The sequence below is a fragment of the Schistocerca nitens genome, chromosome 6, assembly GCF_023898315.1.
Source record: "Schistocerca nitens isolate TAMUIC-IGC-003100 chromosome 6, iqSchNite1.1, whole genome shotgun sequence".
NCBI classification, from domain to species: domain Eukaryota; kingdom Metazoa; phylum Arthropoda; class Insecta; order Orthoptera; family Acrididae; genus Schistocerca; species Schistocerca nitens.
The window spans coordinates 340,774,041-340,794,077 of NC_064619.1; the positions used below are offsets into that span (position 1 = coordinate 340,774,041).

At 42.3% G+C, this 20,037-nt stretch overlaps 1 protein-coding gene across 2 annotated transcripts in view; it reads right to left on the minus strand.

Moving 5' to 3' along the window:
• Positions 1-3,899: 3,899 nt before the first annotated feature.
• LOC126262333 (adenylate kinase isoenzyme 1) overlaps positions 3,900-20,037 on the minus strand; it is a 127,856-nt gene continuing 111,718 nt past the window's right edge. For both annotated transcript variants that reach the window (XM_049958891.1, XM_049958892.1), the window contains 2 exons: positions 14,095-14,280; positions 3,900-4,532 (listed from right to left, as the gene is read on the minus strand). In XM_049958891.1, the coding sequence (XP_049814848.1) occupies positions 4,455-4,532; positions 14,095-14,280 (264 nt within the window). In that variant the 3' untranslated portion in view covers positions 3,900-4,454. The remainder of the gene's footprint in view (positions 4,533-14,094; positions 14,281-20,037) is intronic.

Here is a 20,037-nt window from a genome sequence, read left to right on the forward strand (position 1 = left end):
TAGTTTAGTTGACTGGAAACGAGGCCCACAAAGTGGACAATACGTCGATGCTAAACTTTCATTGTATTATCCATCAAGAGAATTTATATGTCATGTCCCTCAAAATGGACGATGTCATGAGGGTAGTTGTCAAAACTGTGAATTTTATTAATTCGAAAGGACTGACTCACTGTCAGTTCCAAGAATTTATGAAATCTTTGAATTCAGTGCTTGGTAACATTTTGTATTATACGGAAGTAAGATGCCTAAAATATTGCGAAAATGTTGGAAAGAGTATTTGATTTGAAGCAAGAAATACAATCATTCTTTGAAAGTAAGTCAAAGAAACTCCTGGAGTTCGAAGATAAGGAATGGCTTGCCCACTTTGCGTTCTTAGTCGAAATAAGCAGCCACCTAAATGACGTTAATACTCGACTCCAAGGAAAAGATCAGCTGATTAACATCATGCATGATCATATTTCCGCATTCCAGATGAAACTTGGGCTTTGGGAACAACAGTTATGTGCAAAAAAGTTCCTACACTGTCAAAGCAATTGGACGTTACACAGCCAGCAGCGATTAAATGCGCTACTTTAATATCTGACTTGAAATACGAACTTGAAAACCGATTTAAAGATTTTAAGAAACATCGTCCGCTTTTTTCTGTATTCGCTGCGCCATTCTAGACATGAGTTCACTACAAACGGAATTCTGCGAAAAGCAATGTGACGCACAGTTAAAAGATAAATTTAATCAGGTTGGTATGGAAGAGTTCTATAAAACATATTTGGACAAGAAGAAATATCCAGGGTTTTAAAACACTCTTCAAAAATTATTTCATTATTTATATACACTTACATGTATGAACAACTTTTTAGTTGGATGAATTACATCAAATCACAAACAGAACACGAATTACTGGTGGTCACCTAGAAACTCTTTGCGTGTGGCAACAATTTCAGATGACATCAACATTGTCTCATTTAGTCAAGTTAAACAAAGCCAGACATCCCACTAAGATTGTACTTCATTAAATTGTATAATAAACGTTCTATCCTCAGATCTGATTTAATTTCTTAAAAAAATAATTATTTGTTTGTTTTGGTCCACAAAACAAAAATAGGTAATGCGGTCTGCGGAGAAATGCCCTCTCAAAAATTTGGCCCACCTGCCGAAAAGTTTGGTCACCCCTGAGCTACAGCGTTCAAAGCGACATCGGGTTGTGTTGACCTGTTTGCTTATGTTTGTAGCCTTGCGCGGACCGACTTAATTTACAAAAATTCTTCTGACTTAGGTGTCAAGCCAAATTAAAATAGTGACCCAACGTTCCGGCCTTTACAGCAAGTGTCCTTCATCAAAATTTGTGTTACATGTATGACATTTTACAATTCAATATAGTCAACTACCAAGAAGTAGTTTACGAACAAGTAGGGTGCCACTGGAAGACTCTTCGGAACTGATTGCATAGAAATCTGACGATGCACTGTTGGACTTGTTTAGGCATCTATTGACACCTTGTTTCCTGTATTAGCTGTACCTGGCCGCGCTTTGCTGTGGCTCAGTCTGCTTAAATGGAAAAGAAAGAAAAAAGAGAAAGATCACGTTTCTGATATGTACGGGAATTGGATGTACGTCCTAATCTCCTCCTCTCCTCTGTCTGTCCATCTCCCCCTCTCCCTATATTTGTCCATCTCCTCCGTCCACATCTCTCTGTCCGTCTTCTTCTCTCCCCCTCTCTCACTCTCCATTTCCATCTCTCCTGTCTCTCTCACTCTTCCTCAGTCCATCATCTGCTCCTCTCTTTCTCTGTCCATCTTCTCCTCCCCTCTCACTCCATCTCCTCCTGCCCCCTCTTTCTGTCCATCTTCTCCTTCCCATTTTCTATTTCCATGTCTTCCCACCCCTCAGCCCGTCTGCCCTTCCACACATCCCCACCCCCACACCCCGCCCTCTCTAACCTTCAGCCTTGTTTATTGTTATTTTAAATTCGGATTCGGTGGTAGTAGTCTAATCATAAGTTAATAAGCCATAAATATAACTTTCCTGTTTGCTAACAACGTTCCACTATTTTATATTTTACAGCGTTTCCCTACTATTATGAATTTATATCTTATATACATTTAAAAAAAGGTAAATAAAAACACATCCGTATACCGATGAGACGTGTCAAAATTTCAAAACAAATGGTCAAGAACTTTCGGAGATTAACATTTATGTTTCCCCTTTTATTCCATATATGTTCCATGTATATCAAATGACGTCCCGGAGGTATATAAAAACATTTGAGTATTCGAATGCAACATTGCTTCAAAATTACAAAGCAGTCCATGAAGAACATTCGCAGGTTTGAGATTTTGAAGCAACGAACACCTACGTTTGTACTTGTATAGAAAAAGTAGATGTTCTTAATCGCAAATCTCACGAAGTTTTTGACCGATTGCTTTGAAAGTTTGACACAACGTTCCACTACTATATGCGCGTGTATTCACGTGTCTATTTTAAACATATGTCATAAACAAATGCATATAAATTTAGTAATACGGATACTTTGTTACAAAAACCTCAAAAATTACATACACATGTATTATACATCATGTATTAATGAATTAGCTACCTAAAAACAGGCCTGAATTAAATTTGAACGTTGTGTCAAAATTTCAAGGCACTTAATTATGGATTTTCAGAGGTACACGACTTTGAACAAACGAACATTTGCATTTTTGTTTATACAGCCTTATCAATACATTTTTGTTGATTTCATCCATCGTTGTTTCCTCACATTGTGTTGACGAGAAGATAACAACCTGAATATGTTATTGTATTATTTTTAGCATACATTATGTAATAACAGTGTAGCTACATATCAAAATTATGGAGGAAACGGAAATAAATGATTGAAAAATAATTTTGGAAACTTATGGCGTGTTTTTGTATAGCGGAAGGTTACAGGTAACCAATATTTCGTTTTGCTTTTCATCGATTGAGGGAAAAACAAAGAGTTTGACAAGCAATTGATTTCCATTTAGTTTTCTCTAAAACTGCTGTTATAACCACATCCTTCCCTTAACACTTAATTACCCTGTATGTGTCATGACTTGTTCGTGTTACTCGTTTAGGTTTCAGTACGAAACAGAAACAGAGACGACTTGTTAACAATGTAATTCGTAACTACTGTTTATGGAGTCTATTTTGCGCAAAATCTTTTTATTTGTTTGCATCACAGCATTCTACAAATCATAATGCAATAAAATTTTTTGATACTAAATTGTATAGAAAAAAATTTGTTACAGATCAGTATTTTGCTTAGTATGTCCTTATATTTCTTTTTTGTCTCATCTTCCGACAGCTTCATTATCTATCCAGTATTGATGACTTCTGTTGCATACCCAAATCTTCAACATCTACCATTTCCCCCATCGTCACTCCCCATCTCCAGACGAACTATTCACGGATGCTTCCAGTTAGTCTTGCCATCTAATACAGTCTACTGACAGTTTTTCGTAGAATTATTTCATTTGTCGCATATAATTTCTTTTCATCTTGTATCCGATGTATTAATTAAATATGTAGCATTGTTCGATAGCAACAGATCTAGATGAATCTCATTTATTTCTAACGACTTTTTCATGGCGTTGAAATTCTTATTAATATTTTTGAGTCCGTAGACCGTTCCATTCAATGGAGCTCCGTTGGTTGGAGCAGATTTATTACGCAATAAACACCTCAATTTATCAGCATTAAAATATCAAAGTATGTTCTAACGCATACGAAGATAAACTTCCCTAGTACGAGACAAACAAAAAAGGAAAAGAAAAATTGTTTTACTTATGAGTAGCACTTCAGTTAATTAGTCGGAAGATACTTTATTCGAATTGCACAGGAAACAGAGAAAGAATTACAGTTAAAAAAACAAACAAACGTATGTCCCTCATTCTTTATTGACGAATGTACAATAGAGCAAGGAACAAGTTGTGAATGGAAGTGAAATGTGTAATGATTTTATTGCTAATGAAGTAAGAAGTCAATGTGATTGATTTTAGAGAAGCAACAAAGTTCGTGTTAATGGTACTGGCGGGGTCGTATAACAGTCACTGCCATCATACATTACAACGCCGTAGAAGAACCTGCAGCAGAGCTTACCTAGCTTCTCCTCCTGTAGCGTGCTGGTACATGGGAAATTTACCCAAAACTACAGTCAAACTGATGCATGCTTACACTAGTTGTGAAAATCAAACAGTCTTCGATGTAGCAGAACGCCCCAACTTACACAGTAAGGTCCTACATTTGCACCATAAGCTTTGTGCCGATATAAGTCATACAACAGATCAGCAATAGACATTTTTCGGCGTGAAAGGATATACGATCCGTTTTCGGCACAACGAAGGCAATGTAAGTTTCTACGTTGTTGCTGGATATGAGTGACGATGTTGCTGTGTAAAGACGAAACAGTCAGAACTTCCGTGGAGAGCGGCGCTCTACGCGCTGGCCACCACTTTGTCCAAGCACTGCTGAACCTCGTTGAAGATCACGTCCGGGTCATTTTCAGCGCTGATCTGAAACAAGAGCATAGAGAAAGACATATCAGCGCTTTAGAATCACCCGTAAACCCGTGGGCACAACTAGTATTTTATACCGGTCTCCCACTAAAAAAAAAAAAAAAGGTCTAGTTTCTGTTCACGAACTTAAACTTGCAATAGATCTACTGCAGCATCCACTGAAGCAACGGAAGTATTGTGCTGAAATAGTGAGGTTATCAAACGGCTGGAAACCTGAGAAGTTTATATTCTAGTGAAGTCTTGAGTGTAATTGAAATGGATACTGTACGGAGAAGAGGAAAAACAATATATTGTTTGTATACACGTATCAAGAACACTTCTGACCATTAAAATTGAAACACCAGTAAGGATAAAACGACGATGAAATTTCAAATGGCTCTGAGCACTATGGGACTTAACATTTATGGTCATCAGTCCCCTAGAACTTAGAACTACTTAAACCTAACTAACCTGAGGACATCACACACATCCATGCCCGAGGCAGGATTCGAACCTGCGACAGTAGCAGTCGCGCGGCTTCGGACTGAGCGCCTAGAACCGCTAGACCACCGCTACCGGCGAAATTTCAATTATTGTGCGCTTACAATATAATAGGAAGACTGAATGATTAAATTTGTGTGTGATTTGGCGGTAGAGAGGGTGCGAAATTTAGTTCACACAGCTGGTGCCTCTTGACCGCAACAGTGACTCCCCCCTGGCGAACATCGAGTGGAAAAGTCTTGCATATCAGACATCGATCATTCCAAGTCCTGCTGAGGTCCACGAGGAAGACAGGCTGGGGCGTGTACGTCACGAGGGTAGACCTAAGCTCACTCACTAGCTCTTGTCAGCAAACGAACTGCGTTTCTACGCCTCGTAACTGGGTATTTATGTACAAACGAGAATTACATCTTCTACTGCAGTGCGCCGTTATGGAGTTTTACTGATTACTAGTACTACGACGGAACACACTACTTTGGAATAAGCCGGCCGGAGTGGCCGAGAGGTTCTAGGCACTTCAGTCAGGAACCGCGCGACCGCTACGGTCGCAGGTTCGAATCCTGCCCCGGGCATGGATGTGCGTGATGTCCTAGGGTTAGTTAGGTTTAAGTAGTTCTAAGTTCTAGGGGACTGGTGACCTCAGAAGTTAAGTCCCACAGTGCTCAGAGCCATTTAGCCATACTTTGGAGTAAGTTGTAATTAAAGATCTGTGCTCGACATAAGTGGCATAACGGCTTGTTTGTGCCATTAAGTTTCTTCTTCATATTTCATACAAGGAGTAGCGCCACATGTAACAGATAATCATTTTGGTATGATTTTAATTTTATTATACGCACTGCAGTTGTAATAATTTAGTACAAGGGCTACTGACTACTAAACAGCATTCCAGGAGAAGATGCTATTCTCGTTTGTACATGAATGCCCAATTACGAATTAACAGTTGTTGAAACACAGTACGTCTGCTGAGCTGAGAGAGCGAGCGAGCTCAGGTCTACTACCCTCGTGATGCGCCACGGCCTGTTTCTCTCGTGCGCTTCGAAGCCCTGCAAGCAACGTCATCTCTGTAACAGAGCTCATCAGTCGTAGCGTAGTGGAGGGGGCGCGGTGGCGCGTGCGTCACTCAGCAAGGATGTCAAATGTTTCCAATAGGTGGAGAATTCTCTGGTTGGGGCCAAGGTCAACACTGTGTGTCGAACTGGGACAGGATAGCATGGACAACATGTAGTACTTTTTCAAAGATAACATAACGAAGACCTCGGAGATGGACATAGGCATCGGCCTTAATATGTCAGAAATGTAACTACTGCCCAAATTACAGCTCCTGTGAACCAGAGATGAACGCAGCGGCGCCTTATACCATCACGCTATGTTCTGGGCCCGTGCGATAATGACGAAAGCAATCTCCTCGGAGCCTTGTCAAGCAGAAATATCCAGCTCAGTGCTGTACGCAGTCCTGGGACGCGTTCGAAAAGGGGACGTGGTTCCGTTCCTGTGTCCAGTGGTGTGTTTGGGCGTACGATTCCCATTGTGTGTCTCTCTTTTGCCGCGTCAGTGGAAGCCGCAACAATGGTAGCTGTGCTGACAATGCGTGCTGCTCTACACTTCGTTTTGCTGTGCGTATGGATACTTGCGGCTGATCCCGGCGGAGGTTCGAGTTTTCCCTCGGGCATGGGTGTGTGTGTGTGTCCTTAGGATAATTTAGGTTAAGTAGTGTGTAAGCTTAGGGACTGATGACCTTAGCAGTTAAGTTCCATAAGATTTCACACACATTTGAACATTTTATGGATACTTGTTTTCCTGGGAACAAGCCCATTTTCTGATTCAAGACGCGTGACGTGCCTGTATGGTCGAGTGAACAATATTTCTGCCTTTTTTGTTATCCAGCATGGTGATTCGGTGTATCCGCAACTGTAATAAATAACTGAAAACAAATTACAGCACCTGTAGCTATTTTATTTTCTGATATCATGACCAGTTTCGGCCACCAACGCCACTTTCAAGTGGTTATCAGCCTACCGTCGTGCAGGTACGCGGATGCAGATAGGTCGTTTGGAAGGCCCACTGAATTGTACATTCAGTAAAATGGGCGTTCTCTTAAATGAAAGTTTCCCCACCAGTACAACCATATGAATACAGCGAGTTATGTAGAATATGCTGAATTCATCCTAAAAACTCAGACCGTTTCTATCTCAATAATTAAAACTGATCGAGATTTGATTGTAACTGACTCGTATACAGTTGGTTTAAATAAATCAAATACATGACAGAGAAAATAACGTTCTATTTAAAAAAATATTACTCGTTGCTGTAAGTCTCTGGAAAGTACGAGGGGCGTTCAAAAAAAATTGCAATACATTTCTTCTCGTCCAATTTTGGTTGAAAAAATGCTGACTTTGTTGTTCCCGCTTCAGCCCATATAGTTTCACGAAATTACGATAGATGGCGGCGCTATACGTAGCCTACAAAATGGCATTGAAATAGAGATGCATTCCAAGCAGATAGCTGTCACTTAGTTTCCTTTGGCGGAAAACGAGAGCATCGCAGATATTCATAGGCGTTTGTAGAATGTCTATGGAGACCTGGCAGTGAACAAGGGTACGGTGGGTCGTTGGGCGAAGCGTCTGTCATAAACGCAACAGGATCGTGCACCTGTCCGATGTCCCGCGTGCCGGCCTACTGTTCACAGCTGTGACTCCTGCGATGTTAGAACGTGCGGACACTCTCATTCGAGGTAATCGACAGTTTACAGTAAAACACCCTGTTGCATAGCTGGACGTCTCTGTTTGTAGTGCTGATACACTTGCCCACCACTTGGGGGTACTCAAAGATGCACGCCCGCTGCGTTCCTCGCCGCCTAATAGGAGACCACAAAGAGCAACGATGGACCGTCTGTGCGGAATTGCTGGCGCATTACGAGGGTCATTGTGACATGTTTTTATCGAACATCGTCACAGGTCATGAAAAATTGGTTCACTCATCACTTCGAACCGAAAAAAACGGCCTCACCAGCTCTCCTCTGAAGAAAAAGTTCAAAGCCAAACTCTCAGCCGTTAGAGTGATGGCGACGAGCTTCTGGGACTCTTAAGTGGTTATTCCATTTGATGTCCTCCCTCATGGTGTACCGATCAACTCTGAAGTGTATTGTGCTACCCTCAGGAAATTGAAAAAACGACTTCACCGTTTTCGTCTCCACAAAAATGCAAAATATATATATATATATATATATATATATATATATATATATATATATATATATATATACACGTTTGGCCCGATAAAGGATGCACCCCGCGGGAGGCAATATGTTGATGATGGGGAAGTTACTGATGCACCCTGACGCAGGCTCCGACGTCGACCAGTAGATTACTACGATGCGGGCATACAGATTTTCCCCGAGCTGTGGCGGAAGATTGTGCCACTGAACGGAGATGATGCTGAAAAACAAGGTTTTGCTGCCAAAATATGATGAAAGTGATGTAAAAGAAAGCAAAGCTCCATCTTCTGACCCTCATGGGCCAGTCGCGACCGACCGATCACCGCATCATCCTCTGCCAATGGCGCCATCGGATGCAGTGTAGAGGGACGTGGGGTCAGCACACCACCCTGCCGGTTGCTGTTGGCTTTCTTGATCTTGGAGCCGCTACTTCGCTTTCAAGTAGCTCCTCAATTGGCATCACATGGCTGATTGTACCGCGCTCCAGCCCTCCTACCATGGAAAAATCTCTGGCAGTCTCCGAAATCGAAATGAGGTTCTCCACATAGCAGACTGACACACCGACTACTGAGCTAGGAGGCGAGCTGAAACGCTGTACCAAATTTTGTTATTCCCAGATGAGCATGAAGCTGCAGATTTGGATCAGGAGATGCGCAAATGACTTTGATTATCAGCGTAGACCTCAGTCTTTAGAAATACGTAACAGATAAGCGCACGCGACGTTACACAGACATGTCAGTGCATGTAGGAACACAATGGCTAGAGGTTCAATCCATGAGTTGTAATCGTGGCACATGTTGGAACACGTGGGGCCTTAAACTACGTCGTTGTGAAGCCGGGTGCCCGTCTGGCTGATGTTGGTATACGCGCAAAGAGGAAATGGAAGTGAGATGTCCCTTGTGACATAGGCTACCTTTCTTTAGGGGAACGTAACGGCCTCCAACATCCTTACAGGCCCACGTAACGTTCTGTGGGCGACTACCCACGCTGAATTTCGTTCGAAGGTGACCACCACAGATCAGGGCACTGAAACTTCCTCGTAGCCTTCAGTGGTGAGCTATTTTAACAACCCATAGGGCCTACTGCTGTATTGTGAAGAACGCAGCACAGCCTATGCGTCCTGAAAACCCGCGAGGGAACTGGAGGTGTCTACACCTAGCGCCACCTCGGCAGTGGTATACGTACAGGCTACACGAGACGAGAGTAGTAGTTTGAACCCTGCTCCGTTACACATCGAGGCGACTACATGCGAAGCCTGGCTGTTAGCATGATGGTGTGACATCAGGGGGCAAGCGACGGCACGCTGACTCGCTACATAAGGTGCAGTCAAATGAAAACCAGACAGATGGGCAAAAAATAAATAAACTGTTTATTAAATTCTTCATTTGTGTGGCCATAGTGTCCTTAGTTGCTTTACAATTTCAAACACATGTTAAAAACACACCCAAAAACATAGAGCATACAATTACAGACAGAGAAACAGAGACTTGTACAAACAAACCCTCAAGCCCCGACATGAGATGTCAACCAAAGGTCCACAAAGAAAATTATCTAGGCCATCCAATAGTAAATTTCAGGGTAACTCCAACATACCTACTAGCAAAGGAAGTGCAGTCACAGCTCACCCAGTATTATAAACTAGAATATGATAGAACAATCATAAATACCTCTCAACTGCTAGAACATATAATTGCCACTAAAATCCATAGCACAGCAACACTGCTCTCCTTTCATTTAGAAAGTATGTACAGTTGAATCCCGTTAATGAAACTATAAAAAATAATTGAAGGAAACCTGAAAACATACAACCAGCTATCTTGCGAACAAACAGATGAAACAATAAAATTACGACAGTTAATAAAACAAAACAATTATTTTGAATTCAATCAAGAATACAACATACAAGAAGAAGGTTTACCCATGGTTCCACCTATTTCAGGAACATTAGCCAACATTGTCATGAATCATATAGAAAAATTAATATTTGAAGACATAATAACAAAGAAAAGCTACAGTGTCATCTACTAGTACAGATAGATGGATGACGTAATATGCAAAGCAGATGAACCTAAGAAAGAGAACACAGCAACTGCACAAAGACTTAAATTCTGTGCACAAAGACAAATTTCACAACAGAAGAAGAACAAGAAAACTCACTCAACTTTCTGCATATAACCATAATGAAAGACAATAATAAACACACATTTGACATATACAGAAAACCCAATGCAAGTGACATTATCTTAAATGCAAAGTCAAAGCACCAACAAAGCCACAAACAAGCAGTAGTCAGGTACATGTTAAACAAAAAAATGGCTCTGAGCACTATGGGACTCAACTGCTGTGGTCATAAGTCCCCTAGAACTTAGAACTACTTAAACCTAACTAACCTAAGGACAGCACACAACACCCAGCCATCACGAGGCAGAGAAAATCCCTGACCCCGCCGGGAATCGAACCCGGGAACCCGGGCGTGGGAAGCGAGAACGCTACCGCACGACCACGAGATGCGGGCACATGTTAAACAGGCTGAACAGAATCCCCCTGAACACTTCTGTTTACCAGAAAGAGCTAGCCGTTGTAAAACGAACAGATTAAAAACGGACACAAAGAAACAATGGTAGACAAACTGAACAAAAAAATAAAGCTACAAATAAAGGAAAAAAACTAACAGAACCACACCAACTCATACAACTTGCACTACAACAAAAAAGATACACACAAAACAGGTAACATATTCAAAAAACAAATCATAAACATTGCTTACAAAACAAACAACTCAATACCGAAGCACATCCCAAAACAGAACTGAAAACCAGACAGATACCAACAATCTGGTATCCATCAGCTCAATTACAAAGATTGTGGAAAGCTATACAATGGAATGACTGGCAGGACATTCGACATAAGATATAAAGAACACATCAGAGCATTTAAATACGGTACAAACTATTCAACATTTGCAGATCATCTAAAAAAAGAACACCATAGACCAAGCAATATTGAAACAGATATGAATATCATAGAAATCAGTAAAGGCAGACACCTCCTCCCTTTCCAAGAAAATTTCCACATACAAAAAGCATTAACACAAAATAAATAGTTGCTCAATGACCAAATAAATACTGGAAATCAAACTCTATATAAAATGATTGACGAAATTATATGAAAAAGAGAAGAGTCTTTTCCATCCTTCACCTCCTCCCACTCTCCCCTCCCTCCCTACCACCCCCCCCCCACTCACAATTTCATTTCACTTCTTGCCCGACACCTTCTCCTGTAACTCACACTCCATCACACTGCTATATACTTATGTCCATTCAACATGGTTTCTCCCTCCCCTATGCTGAAAAAAATTTTTAAAATAAAAAATAACAAAATTCCTCCATCACCACTCCTTCCCTACTATTACACAGTATATACATACATAGAAACATAATTAAATAGGATTACAATATTAAAAAGATTAGTGCGAATAGTAAGAACATGGGAAAGATATCGGCCACACTGCGAAGAAAGTGCTTGCAATGAAGATTCATCGAAGGGAAGACTGAAGGAAAGATAGGGAGAAGAAGACGGGATCGAAACCTGGATCAGATAAAAAATAGACGAAGTTACGTACCACTAGATTAAAAAAAAACACAGGACAGGGGAAGTGCAGAGCGACCAAAGAAGAGGAAGAATTAATTTTCGTTAGCGATAGTTTGAAAGCGAGGTACTCCAGTAATTAACATTTTGGGATAGTGAGGTACACGTCTATTTAGATATCTGCTTAAAACACGAACAGCATGTCTCGGTCGAGCGGATTCGGTGATTTCCCGTATTACGCCATCAAAATACTCTTCGGCCAATCCTTCGGCATATACAGGTGCCGGTAGCTTTTCTAGCGGAAATAAAAGATGTCGCCTAGGGAGGGGGTTGGAACAGAGAGAGATTTTCATTCGCTTAACTGCGCGCCATGGTTGTGCCATCCGAGGCGGTGTCACTGCGGTGGCATACGAGTACTTACCCAGCGCCAAAAAATGCCTGCATTCAGGTCAGTTGGCCACGCATAGCATACAGTTGACGTCACCGAGACCAGTGTCTAAGGGATGTGGCCAGCTGTTGAGGTCACATCTAACACTCAAGCTCACATGTCCAAAACATGTCGCGAGGAGTCGCTCCTTCTTTTGGACAAAAGAGCGTTGGCAGCTGCTGGGGAGATGTCTACTTTATTTACTCATCACTGATCAAACAGTCCATTTACGCACCACACACACACACACACACACACACACACACACACACACACACACGCACGCACACAAGCACGCGCTCTTGCGTTTCGTGGTAATCGTACAGGATTTTCAAAAGCTACACCAGAAGTTACAGACATATTCATCTTCAGGTGTCAATGTTTGTTTCAACAAGTGTTTTGAAACGATTCTACATTGATGAAAACAGCTTTATTCTTTTTTTATCCATACATCTTTAATGAAGTTTCGCTATCTTTTTCTCCTTACTTTTCTCCTGAATAACAACTAAAACGCTACACAATGATATACCTGTATATAGCTTTGGAATTATGGTCATTATGTTCAAAACATTTTAACAAAACGTATGGCTTAATAGCACGCTCTATTGCGGGATTTCTGGATGGTAAATTCCTTTCCATGAAGACGAAAAATTTTGTTCTAAAATGACATTATTAGAATATGGGTTGTTTTGTGCTAATTTAGCATTACTTATTAGCGATAAATAACATCAACAAACTGCAAAAATAACCACCACACCAGTAGCTTCATTTGACAGGGTTGGGCGACAAATTGCTAGAAACAGTAACTACCGTAGCATAGTTACGACTTACTATCGGGAGCTACGTAAAGTGGAATGATCACATAAAACAAATAGTAGGAAAAGTAGGTGCTAGACTGAGATCATAGAATCTTTAAAAAATAATTCATCGCTAAACATTAATTCCATCGATTCTTGAGTATTTCTGATAAGTCTGGTATCCTAACGAAGTTGAATTTAAAGCGGAGATGGACAAGATCCAATAAATAGCAGCGCATTCCGTCACGTGATCGTTCAGACGGAGCAAGAGCGTTACGGAGATACTCAACAAACTGTAGTGGCAGACGCTGCAAGAGAGGCGTTGTGCATCACAGTGGTTTACAATCGCAATTCCGAGAGGCTTAGTTTCGGGAAGAATCGGAAAACATGTAATTTCCTCCCAAATACATCTGGCGAGATAACCACAACGAGCCAACGAGAAATTAGAGGTAATACGGAGATAGATCGACAATCATTCTTCCCGAGCGCCACTCGCGAATGGAACAGGCAATGGGGCATCAGATAACAACTCTCTCCATTACACACCGTCAGGTGCATTGTGGAGTACAGGTGTAGATAAAGATAAAATATAACGCAATGGACTATACAGAAAAGAAGAAGGAAAACTATACAAGTCATGATGGGATTATAAAACAGAGGCTATGTGGAAGGAAAGAGGAGACGAGAAAGGAAAAGATTTGAAATCGCGAACAATGGTCGTGCACACAGCAGGACCAGAGAAATGGGGCTCAAAAAAAGCAGGAAACTGATGACGATAATGCGGACTGTAGATAAATCATTACTTAGGTGCAGACGAAAAACTGTGGCAAAATATTAGATATATTGCACATGACAGACAGCTACATGAACAACTGTATGTGCTGTTAAGAAAAATAAGGGAAACTCACTGATGATGGTGAAACATGACCGAAACATGTATGAGTGGAAAATGAAGGAGGTTTGTTTACTCAGTGCAGATAACTTTCAAAATATGTATATTTACGCTCTCATTCGGTAGCGGTAACTGGTGCCAACACCCCTGGGTACACTCACCGTCCGGCACTTGTCCGCGTAGTGTTCGACGACGGGCTTGCTGTGCGTGAGGAACGTCTGCAGGCGCTTCTTGATGGTCTCCTCGTTGTCGTCGACGCGGCCCGACGTCTGGGCGCGGTGCAGCAGCCGCTTCGTCATCGTCTCGGGGCTCGCGTCGAAGTTCAGGACCAGCGTGCACGGGCTGATCTGTACACATCGTGACAGATGGTCATTCGTTGCTCCTGCTAATGGCCAACAGTCTGGGGCATGCGCATATATTTACTGGCATATTCCAGGGGGCTGAGACATGCGAACTTATTTATTTTAACAACTTGCTCTAGTTAGTGCAGAAATAAACAAGTTATCAGTATGTCAATAGAGGGTGTTCCTAAAAGCACTTAACAGTTTTGAAAGTTCGTACAAATCTTACAATGAGGTCTTTCACGGCCGATATTGTCTTCACTTAAAACTTCGGTCTGATAGGCCGTGGTCGATGTATAAAACTCTCCCCTGACGTTTCGTCTCCGTCTGCGGAAGACATCCTCCAAGGTGCCGCTTTGCCTCGGAGGATGTCTCCCGCAGTCGGAGACGAAACGTCAGGGGAGAGTTTTATACTTCGACCACGGCCTATCAGACCGAAGTTTTAAGTCGTACAAACCTATTCATGAGACTTACAGATCTAGACTAGGCGTAATTTTGTAGTATATTTGTACCGAATCTCATCACTGCAAGCGCTGGCGGCAGTTGTAGCGTAATTTTGTAAGAAAGTAGTTCAACTTTTGACTCACACAATTTCTAGTTCCGAATGACAAGCACTAACGACAGTTGTAGCAAAGATGGCTACCTTCACTGACCCCGAGGGAGCTCGCTGAGTGTTTTGGTTTGATGACGATTGTGTAGCATAATTTCCGTACCGTTCACGGTAGAGATCTCCAGGTAAGCATTCTATTTATGAGTGACATAAGTGTTTTATTGACAATGGGTGCTCAGTAAGCCATAAAAAAATTCCTCAGGTGTGCGGGAGTTCGACAACGTCTTAGGGGAAGTAGGGCAAAGCTTTGTTAACTGTCAGAGAATCGAGGCGGCGTGCTTCTCGCAAGATGGGTGTCCCACATATGACCGGTGTGTGTTAAGAAGACATTGCCATCTCAAAAAGAACAAATTAACAACGGTGCAAGAAGTAGAAGACATTGAAAAGGTTAATTTTCTGTGGAAATGTTACCTCGATTGAGTAAAGAAGATTTCATTGGAAACATTATCTTCAGAGACGGGTCGACTTTTCACTTAAATGGTAAAGCTAATAAATACGACTTTAGGATATCGAAGGTAAAATTCCACGACGAACCATGGAACATGGTCGTGATAGCCCAAAAGATAACGCCTTTGCGTATTGAGCAAGGATAAAGTTACGATCCTTTCTTTTCCCTAGATGAAACTGGGAAACGTTTTTATTTCGCTGACTGAGTACGTTATCCCAGAACATATCGTAAACATCATGCAAGATGGCGCGCTGACGCACCACCTCGTCAACGTTCGGGAATTCCTCAGCAACCGATTTCCATGTAAATGGATTGAATGAGTTGCACCGATTCCATGGCCCCGCGTCGGCAAGACCTGACACCTATTTGATTTTTTTCCTGTGAGCATTCATCAAGGATACCGTGTTTGTACCATCCCTGCCGGTTTGGCTAGCAGATCTCAGAGCAAGAGTCTATGCCGCAGTCGAACAACATGCCAGACACGTTGCAGCGATTTTCGTAATAAATCGACTTCAAATGAGATTTTACCACATAAACAATGTAAGTTGCATTCAACCCAATCAGCTACAAGCTAGAAAACGTGATGTACTATGCGAAAAAATGACACAAAAGCCATGTCTGTAAGCGGTATGAATAAATATTTACGAAATTTTAAAATTATAAGTCCTTTTAGAAACCTCAGTTTTCCGGGTGACATCTATGTGCTGAAAGCAAATGAAACTTGATACAAACTCAAGTAAATAGTTATTGAAGAAAGCAACAAGAAAAATTGTAAACGAATGGATTCTGAGATTATTCCTTCAGAAACATACATGTGAACATAAACAGATACGTAACCATGGACACTGTGCCGCGGTAGAATAGCAACGGAGAAGGTAGATTAGAAGACACAATGAATTACGGATATTGTCTGCTAGTGGGCATTGATATAAGTCAATGGGGAAATTTGAAAATTTGTACCAGATCGGTATTCGAACCCGGGCCGTCTGCTTACTAGGAAACTGCTGTGACCACTGCGTCATCCGGACACAATGGCAATCGCAAATCCACGGACTACTCAAGTATGCCGAGCGAGGTGGCGCAGTGGTTAGCACACTGGACTCGCATTCGGGAGGACGACGGTTCAATCCCGTCTCCGGCCATCCTGATTTAGGTTTTCCGTGATTTCCCTAAATCGTTTCAGGCAAATGCCGGGATGGTTCCTTTGAAAGGGCACGGCCGATTTCCTTCCCAATCCTTCCCTAACCCGAGCTTACGCTCCGTCTCTAATGACCTCGTTGTCGACTGGATGTTAAACACTAACTGCCACCACCCGAGTACGCCTCCCGTTAGACCCAAATTCTCAGATTATCCACACACTACTGATGTAGTGCCCCTTGCCCATTATCGTCATTACTTGCGGCATTTCACCGATTCCCGTAAGAGTTGTATTTGCCTTAATTATATACAGGGTGTTACAAAAAAGGTACGGCCAAACTTTCAGGAAACATTCCTCACACACAAATAAAGAAAAGATGTTATGTGGATATGTGTCCGGAAACGCTTAATTTCCATGTTAGAGCTCATTTTAGTTTCGTCAGTACGTACTCTACTTCCTCGATTCACCGCCAGTTGGCCCAATTGAAGGAAGGTAATGTTGACTTCGGTGCTTGTGTTGACATGCGACTCATTGCTCTACAGTACTAGCATCAAGCACATCAGTACGTAGCATCAACAGGTTACTGTTCTTCACGAACGTGGTTTTGCAGTTAGTGCAATGTTTACAAATGCGTAGTTGGCAGATGCCCGTTTGATGTATGGATTAGCACGGGGCAATAGCCGTGGCGCGGTACGTTTGTATCGAGACAGATTTCCAGAACGAAGGTGTCCCGACAGGAAGACGTTCGAAGCAATTGATCGGCGTCTTAGGGAGCACGGAACATTCCAGCCTATAACTCGCGACTGGGGAAGACCTAGAACGACGAGGCAATTCTTCGTGCAGTTGACGATAGCCCTAATGTCAGCGTCAGAGAAGATGCTGCTGTACAAGGTAACGTTGACCACGTCACTGTATGGAGAATGCTACGGGAGAACCAGTTGTTTCCGTATCATGTACAGCGTGTGCAGGCACTATCAGCAGCTGATTGGCTTCCACGGGTACACTTCTGCGAGTGGTTCATCCAACAATGTTCCAATCCTCATTTCAGTGCAAATGTTCTCTTTACGGATGAGGCTTCATTCCAACGTGATCAAATTGTAAATTTTCACAATCAATATGTGTGGGCTGACGAGAATCCGCACGCAATTGTGCAATCACGTCATCAACACAGATTTTCTGTGAACGTTTGGGCAGGCATTGTCGGTGATGTCTTGATTGGGCCCCATGTTCTTCCACCTACGCTCAATGGAGCACATTATCATGATTTCATACGGGATACTCTACCTGTGCTGCTAGAACATGTGCCTTTACAAGTACGACACAACTGTGGTTCATACGCGACGGAGCTCCTGCACATTTCAGTCGAAGTGTTCGTACGCTTCTCAACAACAGATTCGGTGACCGATGGATTGGTAGAGGCGGACCAATTCCATGGCCTCCACGCTCTCCTGACCTCAACCCTCTTGACTTTCATTTATGGGGGCATTTGAAAGCTGTTGTCTACGCAACCCCGGTACCAAATGTAGAGACTCTTCGTGCTCGTATTGTGAACGGCTGTGATACAACGCACCATTCTCCAGGGCTGCATCAGCGCATCAGGGATTTCATGCGACAGAGGGCGGATGCATGTATCCTCGCTAACGGAGGACATTTTGAACATTTCCTGTAACAAAGTGCTTGAAGTCACGCTGGTGCGTTCTGTTGTTGTGTGTTTCCATTCCATGATTAATGTCATTTGAAGAGAAGTAATAAAATTAGCTCTAACATGGAATGTAAGCGTTTCTAGACACATGTCCACATAACATATTTTCTTTCTATGTGTGTGAGGAATGTTTCCTGAAAGTTTGGCCGAACCTTTTTGTAACACCCTGTATATGTGGTGTCTGTTCTTTTGGACATGTCTTTTACATTTTCTTCTATTAAGTTAACATGTTTTCGTAAATCGATTTCGCAGTATCACTTCTAGTCGATCGTGTAAACCACGGGTGGGCACGAGAGCTGCCCGTATGGTTGCCCCGCGGGCACCGTGAGCCGCGACGGCAACGCTGGGCAAATGCGGAGGGCAAGTATGCGGGTAGCACGGCTGAGCGATGTGGCTGGCCGCATGGGTATGCACACTGAAGGGGGGGGGGGGGGGGGCAACCATCTACATCTACATCTACATGGATACTCTGCAAATCACATTTAAGTGCCTGGCAGAGGGTTCATCGAATCACCTTCACAATTCTCTATTATTCCAATCTCGTATAGCGCGCGGAAAGAATGAACACCTATATCTTTCCGTACGAGCTCTGATTTCCCTTATTTTATAGTGGTGATCGTTCCTCACTATGTAGGTCGGTATCAACAAAATATTTTCGCATTCAGAGGAGAAAGTTGGTGATTGTAATTTCGTGAAAGGATTCCGTCGCAACGAAAAACGCCTTTCTTTTAATGATGTCCAGCCCAAATCCTGTATCATTTCGGTGACAATCTCTCCCATATTTCGCGATAATACAAAACGTGCTGCCTTTCTTTGAACTTTTTCGAAGTACTCCGTCAGTCCTATCTGGTAAAGATCCCACACCGCGCAGCAGTATTCTAAAAGAGAACGGACAAGCGTAGTGTAGGCAGTCTCCTTAGTAGGTCTGTTACATTTTCTAAGTCTCCTGCCAATAAAACGCAGCCTTTGGTTAGCTTTCCCCACAACATTTTCTGTGTGTTCTTTCCAATTTAAGTTGTTCGTAATTGTAATACCTAGGTATTTAGTTGACTTTACGAGTTTTAGATTAGACTGATTTATCGTGTAGCCGAAGTTTAACGAGTTCGTTTCAGCACTCATGTGGATGACCTCACACTTTTCGTTATTTAGGGTCAACTGCCACTATTCGCACAATTCAGATATTTTTTCTAAATCGTTGTCCAGTTTGTTTTGATCTTCTGATGACTTTATTAGTCGATAAACGACAGCGTGATCTGCAAAGAACCGAAGACGGCTGCTCAGATTGTCTCCCAAATCGTTTATATAGATAAGGGACAACAAAGGGCCTATAACACTACCTTGGGGAACGCCTGAAATCACTTCTGTTTTACTCGATGACTTTCCGTCAGTTACTACGAACTCTGACAGCAAATCGCAAATCCAGTCACATTACTGAGACGATATTCCATAAACACGCAATTTTACTACCAGCCGCTTGTGTGATACAGTGTCAAAAGCCTTCCAGAAATCCATAAATACAGAATCGATCTGAAATCCCTTGTCAATAGCACTCAGCACTTCATGTGAATAGCCGGCCGGGGTGGCCGTGCAGTTCTAAGCGCTACAGTGTGGAACCGCGTGACCGCTACTGTCGCAGGTTCGAATCCTGCCTCGGGCATGGATGTGTGTGATGTCCTTAGGTTAGTTAGGATTAAGTTGTTCTAAGTTCTAGGGGACTGATGACCTCAGAAGTTAAGTCCCATAGCGCTCAGAGCCATTTGAACCATTTTTTTTTCATGTGAATAAGGACTAGTTGTGTTTCACAGGAACGATGTTTTCTAAACCCATGTTGATTGCGTGTCAATAGACCGTTTCCTTCGAGGTAA